The sequence below is a fragment of the Alosa pseudoharengus genome, unplaced genomic scaffold, assembly GCF_046254945.1.
Source record: "Alosa pseudoharengus isolate Yale_2024_CS ecotype anadromous, Long Island Sound unplaced genomic scaffold, YU_APseudo_1.1 YU_APseudo_1.1_scf_194, whole genome shotgun sequence".
Taxonomy (NCBI): Eukaryota; Metazoa; Chordata; class Actinopteri; order Clupeiformes; family Clupeidae; genus Alosa; species Alosa pseudoharengus.
This window is the reverse complement of record NW_027468661.1, coordinates 1-14,993: the sequence shown is the minus strand read 5'-3', so window position 1 is coordinate 14,993 and position 14,993 is coordinate 1. Positions and strand designations below refer to the sequence as shown.

The window sequence follows — 14,993 nt, the reverse complement described above, 5'->3', positions numbered from 1 at the left end:
AGGAGACAAGAGAGGAATGGAGAGAGGAAACGAAAGGTAGAAAGAAAGAGAGGGATGAACACGAACACACACACACACACACACACACACACACACACACACACACACCCTCTGTAGGGGAATTTGTCACCAGAACTTGGAAGTCAAAGTGAAAACCTTCCAGTGAGTGAGTCAACGGAGGAATCCCCCCACCCCACCCCTCCCACTCCACTGACACTCACTGACCTGGGTTCAGCTCTGGCCTCCAGGTTCTCTGCCACAGGAGAGGTTATGAGCGACAATGGACAGATCTCAGAACAGCTCTGGTTGCAGGTGGTGATTAGACTGTGGGCTGTGGAATGCTAAGCTTCTCAGGCAGTTCACTGTGTCGAAGCTCAACATACTGCGATTACACCACAGCCACACACACACACACACACACACACACACACACCTTGCATTCTAAGTACCCTCCATCTGTGTGTGTGTGTGTGTGTGTGTGTGTGTGTGAGAGAGAGAGAGAGAAACAGTAAGATGATGCAGTAATGCGAGAGAATAGATAGTTCTTCACAGAAGAATACAGGGAAACAAACAGAGAAGGTGTGTGTATGAGAAAAGGAAATAAGAGACAGCAGAGGCTGGTACACACACAGTAAACAGGAAGAGGTTAAAGCCACTGGTATCGCCTGGCATTGAGCTGTAGAGTCTCTATGCTGCATCTCCGAGACAGGGAAAAGACCCCCCTGCAGTCGAATGTGTGGAGCGGACCATGACCGACTGCCCTCAGCTCAGATTGGGCACACATCGACTGCATGTGTGTGTGTGTGTGTGTGTGTGTGTGTGTGTGTGTGTGTGTGTGTGTGTGTGTCTGAAGTTCACGAGATGAGGGGTGTCATGTGACGAAGACTACCCCACAGCTGGCTTGGAGACATGTCATTCAGTAGTATGTTTGGTGTTGTACCGAAAGTGTGTGTGTGTGTGTGTGTGAGAGAGTGAGAGAGAGAGAGAGAGAGAGTTTGAGTCAGTAACTGACTGAGTATCACTCAATGATATCAGGACAAAGAAGACTAATCATATTCCAGTAATGTCTTGGTCTGAGAGAACAGGACCGCATTATTTAGTCAGTCAGTCAGTCACACACACACAGAGACACACACACAGGTGTACAGTGTTGGTATACAGATAAGGTCAGCCAGTGAGCCACTCCCTTTCATTCTTAATCATTTTCACATTCTCTTTGTGTCATTATTTTCCCTCACACTTAGGTCACTACAAAGAAAAGGGGAGAGAGAGAGAGAGAGAGAGAGAGAGAGAGAGAGAGAGAGAGATTGTTTGTGCCCTAATCTCGCGGGATAACCTGAAGCCATTGCGGTTTCATTTTAATTTGGCACGGGGTGTGTTCGTCGAACTAGTTTTATAGCGGACCGCGGCCCTTCTAAATGAGGCGTCCAAAAAAGCAACACTGAATTATTTAAAACGGCGCGAGGCCAGGAGACCTGTGCAGCCAAGTGAGACGCGCAGTGCTGGTAATGAGAAGCTGTTACACTTACACCCCGACAAATCACCTCGAACCATATGCATCCTCACATTGCACAGGAGAGGGTTTGGAGAAGTAGATAGGTTGAGTCCATCACAGCTTAAATAAACAATCTGTGAAAATTGGCGTGTGAATGTGCGCACTTTTTTTCAAGCACAGACGTGTAAGCGATTATGGCGCATTGAGATAAATCAATAATGTGCAGGTAGCTTGTGCAGGTAGGCCCTCCCCACCCCAGTCTTTAACAAACGGCACGGGTGCACGCGTTCAATCCACCTGTCAAAACACATGCAACGCGGTTTTGACCTCTTTGAGTCGCAAGTGTCTCTACTTTGAGTCAGTCTGAACTGAACTGTAGCCTAAGTCGCAGGCATCTATTCTGTCTGGTGAGGACAATAGTGGACTACGGTCAGGCAGCATGGACCAGGCGATCAGTCAGCTGCAAAGCGACTCTTTTGTTGTGCAACTTGTGCAAGAACGTGCACTGCCTACAGAAAGGCAGAAACGACGTCTACTGAGACACAGTCGTGCGGTTTCCGTCCTTCTACGCAATTGAGGAATTAGGCAACAACGACTTTAATGTCATGACAAGCCATATAATAACAAGTCTATACTTGTGATCAACATTTCGAGCTAGTTTAACTCGTTGAGGGTCAACTTATACACCGGCATAATCACAACAATATCTTTGCGACTCCCAACTCCAACAGTAGGCTATGGCTACTTGCCTCGGCACACAGCTCGGCGAAGATCGGTCCACTTCCCATGTTGCATACAGGTTCATCTGCACCGGACGATTCGAGGTGATCGTGACCGGCTTGGAGGGTTGCGGAGACGGAACACCTCCAGTCTTCGGGAGCCCCCCGCGCTCCATGCTGGAGGTATGCGTGCCTTTTTAAACCAGCGGTGCTCGTGCGCTCTGTATCTCCGCTCTTTAAAACCCCGTCGTTCTGCCAACAGCGGGGAAACCAATCGTCTAAGGCAAATACAAAGTTTAAAAATCCCCTTGACTCCAACCTTTATTCGAGTCTCGCGATTAACGTTTAGCCTACAATGCTGCTGCTTAACGAAGGACTCTGGGTGGAAGTCCTTTCTCAAGTTGCTGTGGATGTTGTATCGGTGGAGGAAGCGGAAATTTCTCCCCACCGACTAGCACACAGCTCTGGTCGGAGAGCTACGCCTCTTGTTAAAGACGTACACTTCGATTTACCTCGCACCCAGCTGGAGGGAGGGAGAGAGAGAGAGGGTTGAATGATTTTAGAGTGTGAAAGAGAATGAACGAGAGAGGGTGGCGGTGGTGTAGAAGTGTCAAAGGAAAACTGTTGTTTCTTTTTTTAGGCCTATTATCACGCACTGTTGTCGCTGCAAATGATTGTTGACAACAGCTTCTTTTCTTGGAGTAGCCTAGCCTAGCTTTAGCATCATAATTTGTATTTTGGAAACGAATGCATGCAACAATTAAAGCGTACAATAGACCACTAAGGAAAAATAGCTGTATACAGGGTTCATGTAAAGTCTGGTCATTTCACGTCACAAGCAGTGTATTTAGACACTGAATAATTTAATTTAGGTAATTGCGCATTCTATTTCCTTATTGATTATGTTTTTTTTATGCTAGAAGACAGATGAAAAGGTTTGCCTATATCTAACACCCGCGGTATATTATTTATTTATTTTTTTATCTGGTTTTGTTCACACTCCATACATACAACAGTCAAAGTTGTCACACATGTGTGAGTCATAGGCTAGCCTTTATCAGTCTGCGCCTAAAAGGCAAGATGTCTGAGACACCGTGCTACTTCACACTCGTGAAATTCACATAGCTCATCTTGACACCGCCGTGATGACCTTGAAATAAACTACGTGACATTGTCTACGAATTAAGATATCCCGCAAATTAGGCTATTCAATTGTCTGACCAAAACGGTCAGTTATGACAGCATGGACTTCTCAGACAATAACGTTGGGTACAGTCATCATCACAACAGATTTGGGTGTGCCGAACACAGCATATGGTCTGCGTGTGACTCGCTGGCGTGAGGCAGCAACAGCTTTCTCTGGAATTAAAACGGCAGGGATGTGTGCAATATGAATCATCCCGAGTGTCACCGTTTACGAGAACGCGCATAACGTAGCGCTACGTGCGCTTTAACGAAGCCCGTGAAGCATCATTATAAATAATGATGATTGAGTACTCCTCCACGTGCTCTCAAATGACCATTGGAAATGGTAAGGCCAGAGGTTAGAATAATTAACCCCGGCAAAAATAATTTCGCGACAGAAAAGTAAAATAATTTTTTGACACTTTTTGATGGTATATCATTAGAGATTGAACTGTCTAGTGACCCTATTAAACATTCAAAACACGTTTTGAAATAGGCTACTTGCTTGACTTGCATATTCGATTTTTAGCACGCTCACATGGCATCCTCCTCTGATTATAAACTGTGCATAAAATCTGCATAAACTTCAGATCATTACAGTCGCCAAGCAACAGATGACTGACACTCAGAGACGCCGCGTGGGCTAGGGGCTGCGCGCGACCATTTGGGTCGTGCCAGGTGTTGTGCGCGCGACCCGCGGCCCACATACCAGAGCGAGAGATTAGGATCATGAGGATTATAATAGCCGAGTTTATAAATATTTCTTGAGTATGACAAGTCTTGCCGTGATCCGATTCTTTATTCGCGCGTCAGCACTCAAGGCACTGGAAGGTCAGCATCCAGTGTCGACCTACAGTAGACCTTTAACGGCGGAAACGCGCCAGCTGTTCTCTCTCGCGAACATAAACAGCATTCTGTGCCATTACTCATTCATGAGAAACGACATCTGCATCGGTGTTACATGACTATTCTGTAACGTCAAAACGCACACAACTTCACCTGCCTTCTAGCTTGTTTAGTCATAGAAATATAGCATAGCCCAATAGGCCTCTCTGGGCTCAGTCAGGTTATAGTTATATGTTTATAATGTATCTAATGGGCTAAAGCTTGTGGTCAATCTTGGGGCATAGGTCAGCGAGAGGCCTACATCACTTTAAGGCTATATTATCACATTATCTCATACATGCTTTCTCAGCCTGGAGTATTTGCTCGTGCATGTTTTCTCAAACTGAAGTAGTCCTGGTTTTAGAGGGACAACCAATACTATGACTTCAAATATTCCTACATTTTAATCAAATTGATAATCTAACCCAATAGGTCTACAAAGTAACAGTGTCTGTTCTCAAACAAGTATTAGGTCTAAACATGTGAGGTCACTAATAACTAGTTATTCTTAGTCCAAGAAACCAGCCCAATTGTGTGCCTTATGGGAAACTCTCCACTATTCTCAGGACTAGTTTGCGGGTAACCACAGCAATGCTTGGGGGTGTGCTCGGAACAGCTTCCTTCTGTGCACGGTGGCTAACACGACCTTATCCAGGCCACACAACAGACCACCACAGCCATTGATTCCATACCATCCTCCCTCCCTCCCACTCCCTCTCTCACCCACACGCCTTCTCAATACTTTTTAATAACTTCCCTCCATTGTCTTGTGTCCTTCCCTGGACCTAATCTTAAAACAAGTGGATAGAGGTTAGTAGAGCAGACAGAAAGGCAACTCTGTTTCCCTCTGCTCTCGCAACGAGTCCTGTACAGTGCCACAAGAAGGCTGTAAATCTTGCTGTGGTTTGATCTCTCTGGTGTAAGCGTGAGCTACAGAGGCAGTGCAGCAGCTGTTTACAGACCCGTCTTTGCACTGTAGTTTCTCTGAAATTATGGTCCTGTCAAACGACCAGAGAAGGGGGAGTCAGATTTTAATTTTGTGGAGGGGAGGGAGGATTAAAACAATGATGGCACAGCGTTGTTCATTTGAGATGTGGGAATGTGGTGGGAAACAGAATGCCACGTGGTTCACACCAGGGTTGTGCACAATTCGAATTGCAATTCTGTTTCCTGTTTGCTACCTCAATTGAAATTCAAGAATTGAATTGGAATTTAAGAGCCAGTTTCAATTCAATTCTGGAATTTTGCACAAGCCTGGTTCACACACACCTTGAGATTTTAGCCTTCAAAGTTGCTGGAATCCTTGATTACCCACAATCCAATGTATGGGTGCCCCTTTACATTACATTGTTTTTGATTGAATAGACAGCTACATGTTTTTAAAACATCAACCCTAGATGTTTGACCAGATTAGTTTGAACAACCAGAACCAAAACTAAAGCCACATACACTGAAGAAGCATCAGAGAATTTCAAGCATTTTAAGCACTGAAAACAGCCTTGACAATTACAAGCTCATCATTGTTATAATACAGTATAATACACCTTAATCCATTGAAAGCGCTCTGTGTGTGTGTGTCATTGTTGACAGAGTCCAAAAAACAGTGAGAGTGAAATCCTATTTGGGTCAAATTCCTTAGATGTCAGCTGACCTCTCCCACAATGATCAGTTGCTGTTCTCCCCCTAGTGGCTCAGGAGCCCCATTGCATGTTGTTTTTTTATGGTGTTAGTGGGCCACTAGTTAGCAACCGCCGGCGGAGGAGGAAAGTTCAAGGAAACTTGGGCAGGAATTCACAGAAACCAGAACAGGAAGAGAACATCAACAGAGTGCCAAAATTCCACGCTCAAAATACACACCCCTGCACAGCCAATCCAGCACCCTCGTGTTTTCAGTAAACTGTTTTTGGGGGTCGTTGAAATTCAGGTAAACAAGCTTGTACGCTTGCATAAGGTCCTAATTTTGTCAGTTATCAGATAACAGCATTCTCCAATTCATTGCTCACCTATTTTTTTCACCTATACAAACAGTAAATGGTAGGAAATGTATAGTAATTAAAAATGATTGTATGCAGGAGATAAACACTGTAGGACACTGCTGTAAAAGGATACAGACTTGTCTTTTATTTACAAACAAAAACAGTGAAAATCAAAAACGAGAAAAGTTACAGGAGACATTTTTTTTCTTTTGGTGCGTTGTGATGGCAAGACATCTCATATAAGAGTTTACAGACTGGCAAAGTTGCTAAAAATATTCAAATAACAGGGACAAAAAAAAAAAAAAAAAAAGATTCGAGTTTGCAAGTTACAATTTATAACGCAGTGTGTAAATTCACAGGAAACGACTGAAACCTTAAGATGGGCCACACATTTAAAACTAGCGGCACGGACACGGGCTCCGTTCTCTTGTGCCTACGACCGAGGTTGGCATGAGTCATTTATGATCTTATGTCTGTTCTGTGTGTGTCACTCATCCATTGAGAGGAGAGAATGGCTTTAGAAAACACCCACACACACACACACACACACACACACACGAGTACAATGAGCACGATTCAAAATGAAGTACAGAAAAGGTTGTGTGTGCGCGACGGGCATCTCTGTCTCTCTACCTCTTTCCCTCCCTCGCTTTCCTTTCTTCTTCTCATCTACCTCCCATCTCCCTCTCATCCCCCTCCCAGTGCCTTAAAACTTGAACTCCTTGTACTTCTTCGCTCCGCCACGCGTGTCCTGTGGCTGGGCCTTCCTCTTCTTTTGCTGTAGGAGGGACAGAATGGAGAGCGAGAGAGAGAGAGAAAGAGCGAGAGAGAGAGAGAGAGAGAGAGAGAGAGAGAGAGAGAGAGAGAGAGAGAGAGAGAGAGAGAGAGAGAAGGGGGGAGGGAGAAGGAGTGTTAAATTTGGTCGAGCTCATCTTTCACGTGACCACTAAAGGGGCACCCAAAATGTTTATCAGCACTACTGCAATGAGCCTCTCTCACACACACACACACACACACACACACACACACACACACACCTCTCTACTGGCCTGTTCAGACAGATAGCTAACAGTGTGCATATTCATCAATGTGACATTGATTTGGTAGTCTGACTGGCTGTGTGGTACTATTTAACCTTATGGTGAGCTATACAGTAGTGATTAAAGTAAACATGAAATGCACACAATACACCATTGTCTCCAAAATATATATTCTAGAAAAGCAAAACAAGTGCATCTTTACACACACACACACACGCACGCACATACCTGCTTGGCCACAACCAAAAATAGACCTGCCCCACCCCCCTCCACACACCTTATGTTAGGTGCCATGGTTTGTGCCAAACATACCAACTTCTTATGCAGTGAGCTCACCTAACACAAACTTCAACAACACACCCACCCACAGCATTCGTGGTCGCAACGCTGCCAAAGTTCTCCTTCTGTGCCACACACTTCACCTCCTGTTTACACACCTTCTCTTTCTCACATATACACACACACAGAGTGTACTTGGCCACCACACCACTTAAGTCCTTCTCTGCTTCACACACCCTTTCTCTCTTATACACACTTTCTCACACACACACACACACACACACACACAACAGTGTCACCTTCTGTTTGGCGGCGTGCTCGGCCACCATGTCGCTGAAGTCCTCCTTCTCCACCTGGGCCTGCTGCTCGCGCACGTGCTCCTCGTACTTCTGCGTCATGGCCATGGGGTCCAGCTCCAGCTCCTCCGGCGCCAGCGCCACCTCCACGCCCTGACTGTCCGACGCACCGCCAGCCTTACGGCCCGCCATCGCCTGCAGGACACAGAGCGAAGGGGGGGGGGGGGGGGGAGAGAGAGAGAGAGAGAGAGAGAGAGATAGAGAGATAGGTAGGTAGATAGAGAGGGAGAGAGGGAGGGAGTTTAGTTGAAGTACATACAGTGATTGAACAAAATAAGATATGAACCATTTGAACCTGATCTACTCAATTTTACAGATTTATAGAACACCACTAATACACATTGTCTGAGAGTGCTTCAATCAGGTATATCAGAGACTCTGATTATGTATGTATGTGTGTTTGTGTGTGTGTGTGTGTGTGTGTGTGTGTGTGTGTGTGTCTTTACCCCAGAGACGTCGTAGATGTGTGTTGAAGCCATCATGGCGGCGCCCACAGACGCGGTCCTCCTCTCTGGTAGTACAGTGAAGAGCTGAGGAGTCTCGTTTCTGAAAGCGCACAAATTGCAAGACAATCAGCCACAAATAAGCAAGTCACTGACATTATATCATGCATTACATTGTATAAGGTTAAGCATGCGGATGAAAACCGTCGCAGCGTGACCAACATGACTGACTGAAAAAAATGACATGCAAGCTAAGTCTGGCAACAGGTCAATCAACTTTCAGGTAGAACACACATACGCATACACACACACACACACACACACACACACACAAACAAACAAACAAGCCAACGTACCCGTCCATGGCCTCCTCGATCTTCTTCTTTCTCAGCTCGATGAGCTCAGGCGTCTCCATGCCGGCAGGAACAGACGAGAAGCCTCCAGGAGTGATCAGACCACTGATATGAGAAAACAACAACAACAACAATCAATCTCCATATCATTCAGCACATTATAGATTTCACAAGAAAAACAAACACCTTACAGTCTATCTGCATCAGCAGCAGAAAGAATCTCTTTCAACTGGAAATAGGGCTGTGCCATATTGTTATTGCATATTCTACATAATTATTTCTTCTTTTCTACATTTTTGATATCACAATATTGACAATATACATATATTATGCATTTTTTGCTGAGCTATGAAAACAGTTTTTTCCCCCGGAATACAAGTATTACGCTATAGCCTGGCCTCGGCCTGCCTACGTACTTCCGGTCGATTTCTTCTCCCTACAGTACTCCGTCTGGAATAGGCTGATTCGCGCTCGTTTACGTCGGCAGTTGGGCAGCCGACCAACCATCGAACAGAGGGCGTCCCTGAGAGCGATTACGTACCCAGGCATGGTGTTTCAATTACGTCCCCGCCCCTGAAGCAGATCGCTTGGAATACATCAACGTAGGGAGCGAAAAGGGCTTATACTTACGAAATTTTTGAGCAAATGTGAATAATAGTTTAGCCTATTAACAGGAGTGTCACAAACGAAGTCACAGTGGAGTAGAATGTTATATTGTCAGCTAAACTTTAGTCATAGATTTTGTCACTTGAAATAGGCTACGAACGTAGGCCTACCCGAGTCAAACTGTAGTTTAGAAGGCTACATGGTCGCTTCAACACTAAGAAGGCTCGACATAACTTGAAACTTTGATCGAAGCATCATCAATGTCTCTACAAATGAACTCGAGCATTAAGAACATTGTTCGTGTACACATAGTTTACTAAAAAGAAAGATTTTGGACAACTCGCTCCTTGCAAGATGGCAGCGAGCAGAAAAAACAAGTGAGTTGTTCAAAACCTCTCTTTTAGTAAACTTTGTGTACACCAACAATGTTCTCAATGCTCGAGTTCATGTGTATAGAACACTGATGATACTTCGATCAAAGTTTCATGTTATGTCGAGCCTTCATAGTGTTTGAAAAATAGCGATTTTGACGCGATTGTATCAATAGAGTAGGAGCCCTATAGGAATCCCATTCAAAAGGTAATTTCACTCGAAAATGACAACGCTTACAAGCTTAAAAGTGGCGCTTTGGACGTACTTATGCATTTATATGAAAGTTTGACTTGGGTACATTCACAAAACACTATATGATGCATTTTGGCGAGAGTTACGCAGATGAAACGTGTGATTGTTTGCTGATAAGATGCACCCGTGCTTGTTATGGGCGTGCTGCAGTGAAACTTCTCTGTATGACGAAACGCCGGTTGTTAGTGATTGGTTCAAAGCAACTCCAATGATTTTAAACCTCAAACTGTGCCCTCCCACCCGGAAATAAACATACGCCTATGGATCTAGGCCAGACTCTCTGCGAAGTCAGAGAGTCTGGTTTCCAGGCTAATTACGATAGGGCTATAAAGAAATTTGTATAGGATGTTATTATGCCGTATCATATCATACATCATTTCTTATCAGCATTTCTCATATTGAAATTGGTGTTTTTTGGTCATATCACCCTGACTGAAACACACTTTGGTGCATCTCCTGTTGTCTTTAAACAAAATAATTTCCCTTTCCACTCCCTGTCTGTCTCTCTGGTTCATCAATAACATCACATGTCTGGCACTGAGGCTGCAGAGACTCTGGATTGAGCTGAGTGGGTGAGAAGGTGTGTGTGTGTGTGTGTGTGTGTGTGTACCTGTCGGCAGGTGTGAAGAAGCCCGTCTCGTCGGGCTTGTCCTCATCGCTCTCCTCTTCCTCCTCTTCCTCAGATGACTCTTCATCTGACGGCTCCAGCTCTCCCCATGGGGTCCTGTCCACCTCCTCCTCCTCTGCCTTGGCCTGAGTGAGAGAGAGAGAGAGGTAGAGAGAGAGAGAGACAGGAGAGAGAGAGAGAGAGAGAGAGAGAGAGAGAGAGAGAGAGAGAGAGAGAGAGAGAGAGAGAGAGAGAGAGAGAGAAGAAAGAGACAGATGAGAGAGAGAAAGAAAGAGAGAGAGAGAGAGAAGAAGAGGGCAAGGTTTAGAGAAAAATCTCAAAACAACACAGACAGAAAGTAAAAGCGCTAAATGATAACTGTTGGGAAAAACCCATTTGGCTACAATAACATTTTTTCATTTAGCAGAGGCTTTTATCCAAAATTAGTTTCTCAAAATTCTATGGTTATTCTTTCTTTTTCAACACTCATAAAGTTCATCTTTCCTTTATTTTGACACGTGCCCTGATAGTTGTTGTTTAACACAACATGACATTCACAGACCCTTGAGCAAGCTTGATTGTGATAACAATACCTGTTACTTTTCCATGCAACAAATGTGTCCAGTAAACATGGTTAATCGAAACTATGCATGGAAATAGTGTGTCTGACTCTGTGGGTGTGTGTGTGTGTGTGTCTCACCTGGAAGTCTACAGCGTTGGTCCCGAACACGTCTCCGTAGAGTGGCTTCCCCGTCTCGTCCACAGGAGGTTTCCCCCAACCACCCGCATGGTAACCAAACGAACAGCTCTGAGACATAGAGGGAAAGAGACACATTTCAGAAGGAAAGGCGGCAGGATGAGGGAGAGGGAGGCAAAATGGCAACGGGGGTGGGGGTGGGAGAGTGGATTAAATCTCCTTCAAAAAAAAACACACACACTCATTCTTTTGTACACCCAGAAAGGGAGAGGAGATTAGATATGACAGACAGGAGAATAGAAACCCAAACATATTTTAATATCCCGGAATTGCAATATCTCTCAGAATCACAATACACCAGAGAACAATATGTGGGAGAATAAACGGTAAGAGAACGAGAAGTCTGAACCGTCTGGGTGTGGTGTTATCTGTCATGCTCAGGGCTGTGACTTTAGTCAGGGAGGATACAGTATGTGTTATTCATATTTGAACTAACTAACAAGCTCATATATGTAATATATACACAGTGTGTGTGCATGAGTCTGAATATCTTGGAGTATGTATGTATGTGTGTGTATAGAGGGGTTTGGGTGCATGTGTCTGAATATATCTGAGTGTGTGTGTATGTGTGCATGTGTCTGAATATGTCTGTGTGTGTGTGTGTGTATGCGTGTGTGTGTCTGAATATATCTGAGTGTGTGTGTATGTGTGCATGTGTCTGAATATGTCTGTGTGTGTGTGTGTGTGTGTGTGTGTATGTGTCTGAATATATCTGAGTGTGTGTGCGTGCGCATGTGTCTGAATATGTCTGAGTATGTATGCGTGTGTGTGTATAGAGGGGCGTGGGTGCATGTGTCTGAATATATCTGAGTATGTGTGTGTGTTCAGATGTCCACTTACGTCAGGAATGGGGGCGTTGAGTCCAGGGATCTTCAGGTTGGGGTAGGAGGGAGGCGGCCCGTACCTCTGCATGGCGATCAACCACGGAGGGGGAACCTTGTGAGAGTTCTACACACACACACACACACACACACACACACACACACACACACACACACACACACACACACACACACACACACACACACACACACACACACACACACACACACACACACACACACACACACACACACACACACACACACACACACACACACACACACACACACACACGATAGAAAAGAGAGAAAGAGCAGGGCATGAGTCAATAATCTCCTGAGACATCGTGAGGTAGAGCAAGTGTGTGTTTGCATGCAGTTGAAGGTGAAGCGAAATTGAATAAACCAATCACATGCAACCAGTGAATTCTGATATATCTATCTATCTTTTATTAATTAACTTCGGCCTGACTCTTCAGTCTTCGTGCGCCTGACTTCGCTCTGGCCACAGTGAGCATGCACTGTCGGCAAAATACTCTGTCAAACTGGCACCCACAGAGGCAGATAGGGGGATAGCTGAGAGGGAGGGAGAGAGAGAGAGAGACAGAGAAAGAAGGGGTGAAAATGGTGAGAGAGCGAAAGGGCTGAGGTTCTTACAGGTCCAGTGGGCATGCCCAGGGCGATACGCAGCTCATCAGACAGATCACCGGGCTTCTTCTCCTTCAGACGAGTCTCAAACTCTTTCCCCTGAGAGAGAGAGGGAGAGGGAGAGGGAGAGGGAGAGAGGGAGAGGGAGAGAGGGAGAGGGAGAGGGAGAGAGGGAGAGAGAGAGAGAGAGAGAGAGAAGGTGGAGCAGGAGAGGGAGAAGAAGAAGGGTGGTAGAGAGAGAGGGGTAAGGAGAGGGAGAGGGAAAGATAATTTAGCAAAGATGCAGCAGCATTGAGATTTTGTTTTATATACACATACAAGACAAGTATAGAATGTTGCAAATGACAATAATGCAAAATAAAAAAATAAAATTAAAATAAAACACACAGAAACTGAAATTTCTGCCATGCAAATGATGAGACAGGGCAGCCCAATAAAGTTGTAGGCGAGAGTGATGGAGAAATACCTCATAGTACAGATCTCCATGGATGGTCAGTTTGGGCTTGATCTGCCATTTAAAGAAGGCGTCGTGGAGCTTCTGGTAGTCAATGTCGATCTTGCCCATCTTAGGACGAACCTTCTCACGCATCTTTGTCTTCATGGTCTTGGCGTCTTCCTACAGATGGAATGGGAGGCATGTTCAACCCTTTAGACACGGCTTCAAAATTATACTGACACTCTGACTGACACATTTTCTACATCATGTCTCATTTGGCTGTAGTTTTTTAATTGAGTATCAAACTGTGCACATAGACAATGGTTATCAGAGGTTTTCCTGAGCCCATACAATGACTGGCCTGGAAACAGGTCTGGTTTTGATGCAGTGCCATCTGAGGTCCAAAAGACCACAGCCATCCAATATTTGTTCAGCTCTTTCCCTTGTTTGCAAATATTTCTCTGGATTTTTTGAATGTTTTAAAGATATTATGTCCTGAAGATGATGAACTCCCCAAATTACATTGTTCCATCATTTGTGCACACAGGTTTACACAGTGATGAACACCCCTACATCTTTACTTCTAAGAGACCCTGCCTCTCTGGGATGCTCTTTTTAACACCCAATCATGTTGCCAGTTACCCTAATTAGTGAAACATTCCTCCTTTGGCTTTCTTTATCATTACACAACGTTTCCAGCATTTTGTTACCCCTGTCCCAACTTTTTTGTCTTTTTAATGTTGCTGGTATCAAATTTAAAATCAAATTTGTCATTTTCAACATTTAACATTTGACATGTTGTCTGAGTCCTTTTTGCAACTAAATATGAGTTTTAGGAAATTTGCGGATGATTACATTCTGTTTTTATTCACATTTTACACAATGTCCCAACTTTTTCTGATTTGGGTCTGTATGTATGTAAGTGCGAGTTCCTCTGTGTGTGTGTGAGTGAGTGAGTGAGTGTGTGTGTGTGTGTGTGTACCTTCTCCTGCAGGGCCTCCCTCATCTCCTGGATGCCGGTGCGCTTGATGAACTCGGGCAGCTCGAAGGGCGGCTTCTCGATACCCCTCTTGCCCTGCAGGTACTTGCGCTTGAAGCACCAGTGGCGCGGTACGGGCACAGTGTTGCGCGTGGCCTTCAGGTGCACCAGCAGCTTGGGCTCCTGCGCCGTCACGTCGTGCATCTCCACCACGTCCGGGCGCGCCACCAGCTGAGAGGGGTCAGAGGTCGCGGGTGAGTGTCATATACAGCAACAGAAAACTGATTTATGGTAAGCTTCCATTGTAGTGAAACACCTTTGATCTCTGCTACCTTTTGCTATGGAGGTGTGGCTGTGAAACACATCAGCATGTTTGGGCCGGGGGTGCGACTGTGTGGCACAAACAGCCTCGATCTGCTCTGTTACAAGTCTCTGTTACATCTCGAGAGTCTAGATATTATGCATGTGTGTATGCTTATGGGATTATATACAGTATGTGTTTTTAAAAGTGTGTGTGTGTGTGTGTGTGTGTGTGAGTGAGAGAGAGAGAGAGTGTGTGTGTGTGTGTGTTTGTGTGTGTGTGTGACCTACCTGTTTGAGTTCAGCTACAGTCAATCTGTTCATGCGGCGCAGCTTCTTCTTGGACATCTTCGGAACGTCCGTCTTAATTTCCTGTGGCCGACATGATGGAAAGGACATGAGAGGTGTTAGCAAATGGAGATTATGTTTTAATCACCAATCTATTAGCCCGCCCTGTGGTTTAAAGGTCAGATAGAGTGGATTA

The 14,993-nt window shown here is 45.0% G+C and overlaps 1 protein-coding gene across 1 annotated transcript; it reads right to left on the bottom strand.

Annotated features, from left to right (window-relative positions):
• Positions 1-6,382: 6,382 nt before the first annotated feature.
• Positions 6,383-14,875, bottom strand: LOC143133363 (splicing factor 3B subunit 2). Its single transcript, XM_076293125.1, has 11 exons — positions 14,801-14,875; positions 14,213-14,440; positions 13,261-13,410; positions 12,804-12,893; positions 12,166-12,273; positions 11,269-11,376; positions 10,572-10,714; positions 8,735-8,836; positions 8,382-8,481; positions 7,879-8,070; positions 6,383-7,038 (listed from the first exon to the last, which is right to left on the bottom strand). The coding sequence occupies exons 1-11, from the start codon at positions 14,855-14,857 to the stop codon at positions 6,967-6,969; spliced, it is 1,350 nt and encodes a 449-aa protein (XP_076149240.1). The 5' UTR covers positions 14,858-14,875; the 3' UTR covers positions 6,383-6,966.
• Positions 14,876-14,993: the final 118 nt, after the last annotated feature.

What these genes read in the sequence shown, in the direction of transcription:
- LOC143133363 (XM_076293125.1), bottom strand. Translation starts at nt 14,857, where the DNA reads ATGTCCAAGAAGAAGCTGCGCCGCATGAACAGATTGACTGTAGCTGAA. An exon ending in CCAACGCTGTAGACTTCCAG is followed by an intron (nt 10,715 to 11,268) that starts GTGAGACACACA and finishes TCTCTCACTCAG; the next exon opens with GCCAAGGCAGAGGAGGAGGA. An exon ending in ATCGAGGAGGCCATGGACGG is followed by an intron (nt 8,482 to 8,734) that starts GTACGTTGGCTT and finishes GTGCGCTTTCAG; the next exon opens with AAACGAGACTCCTCAGCTCT.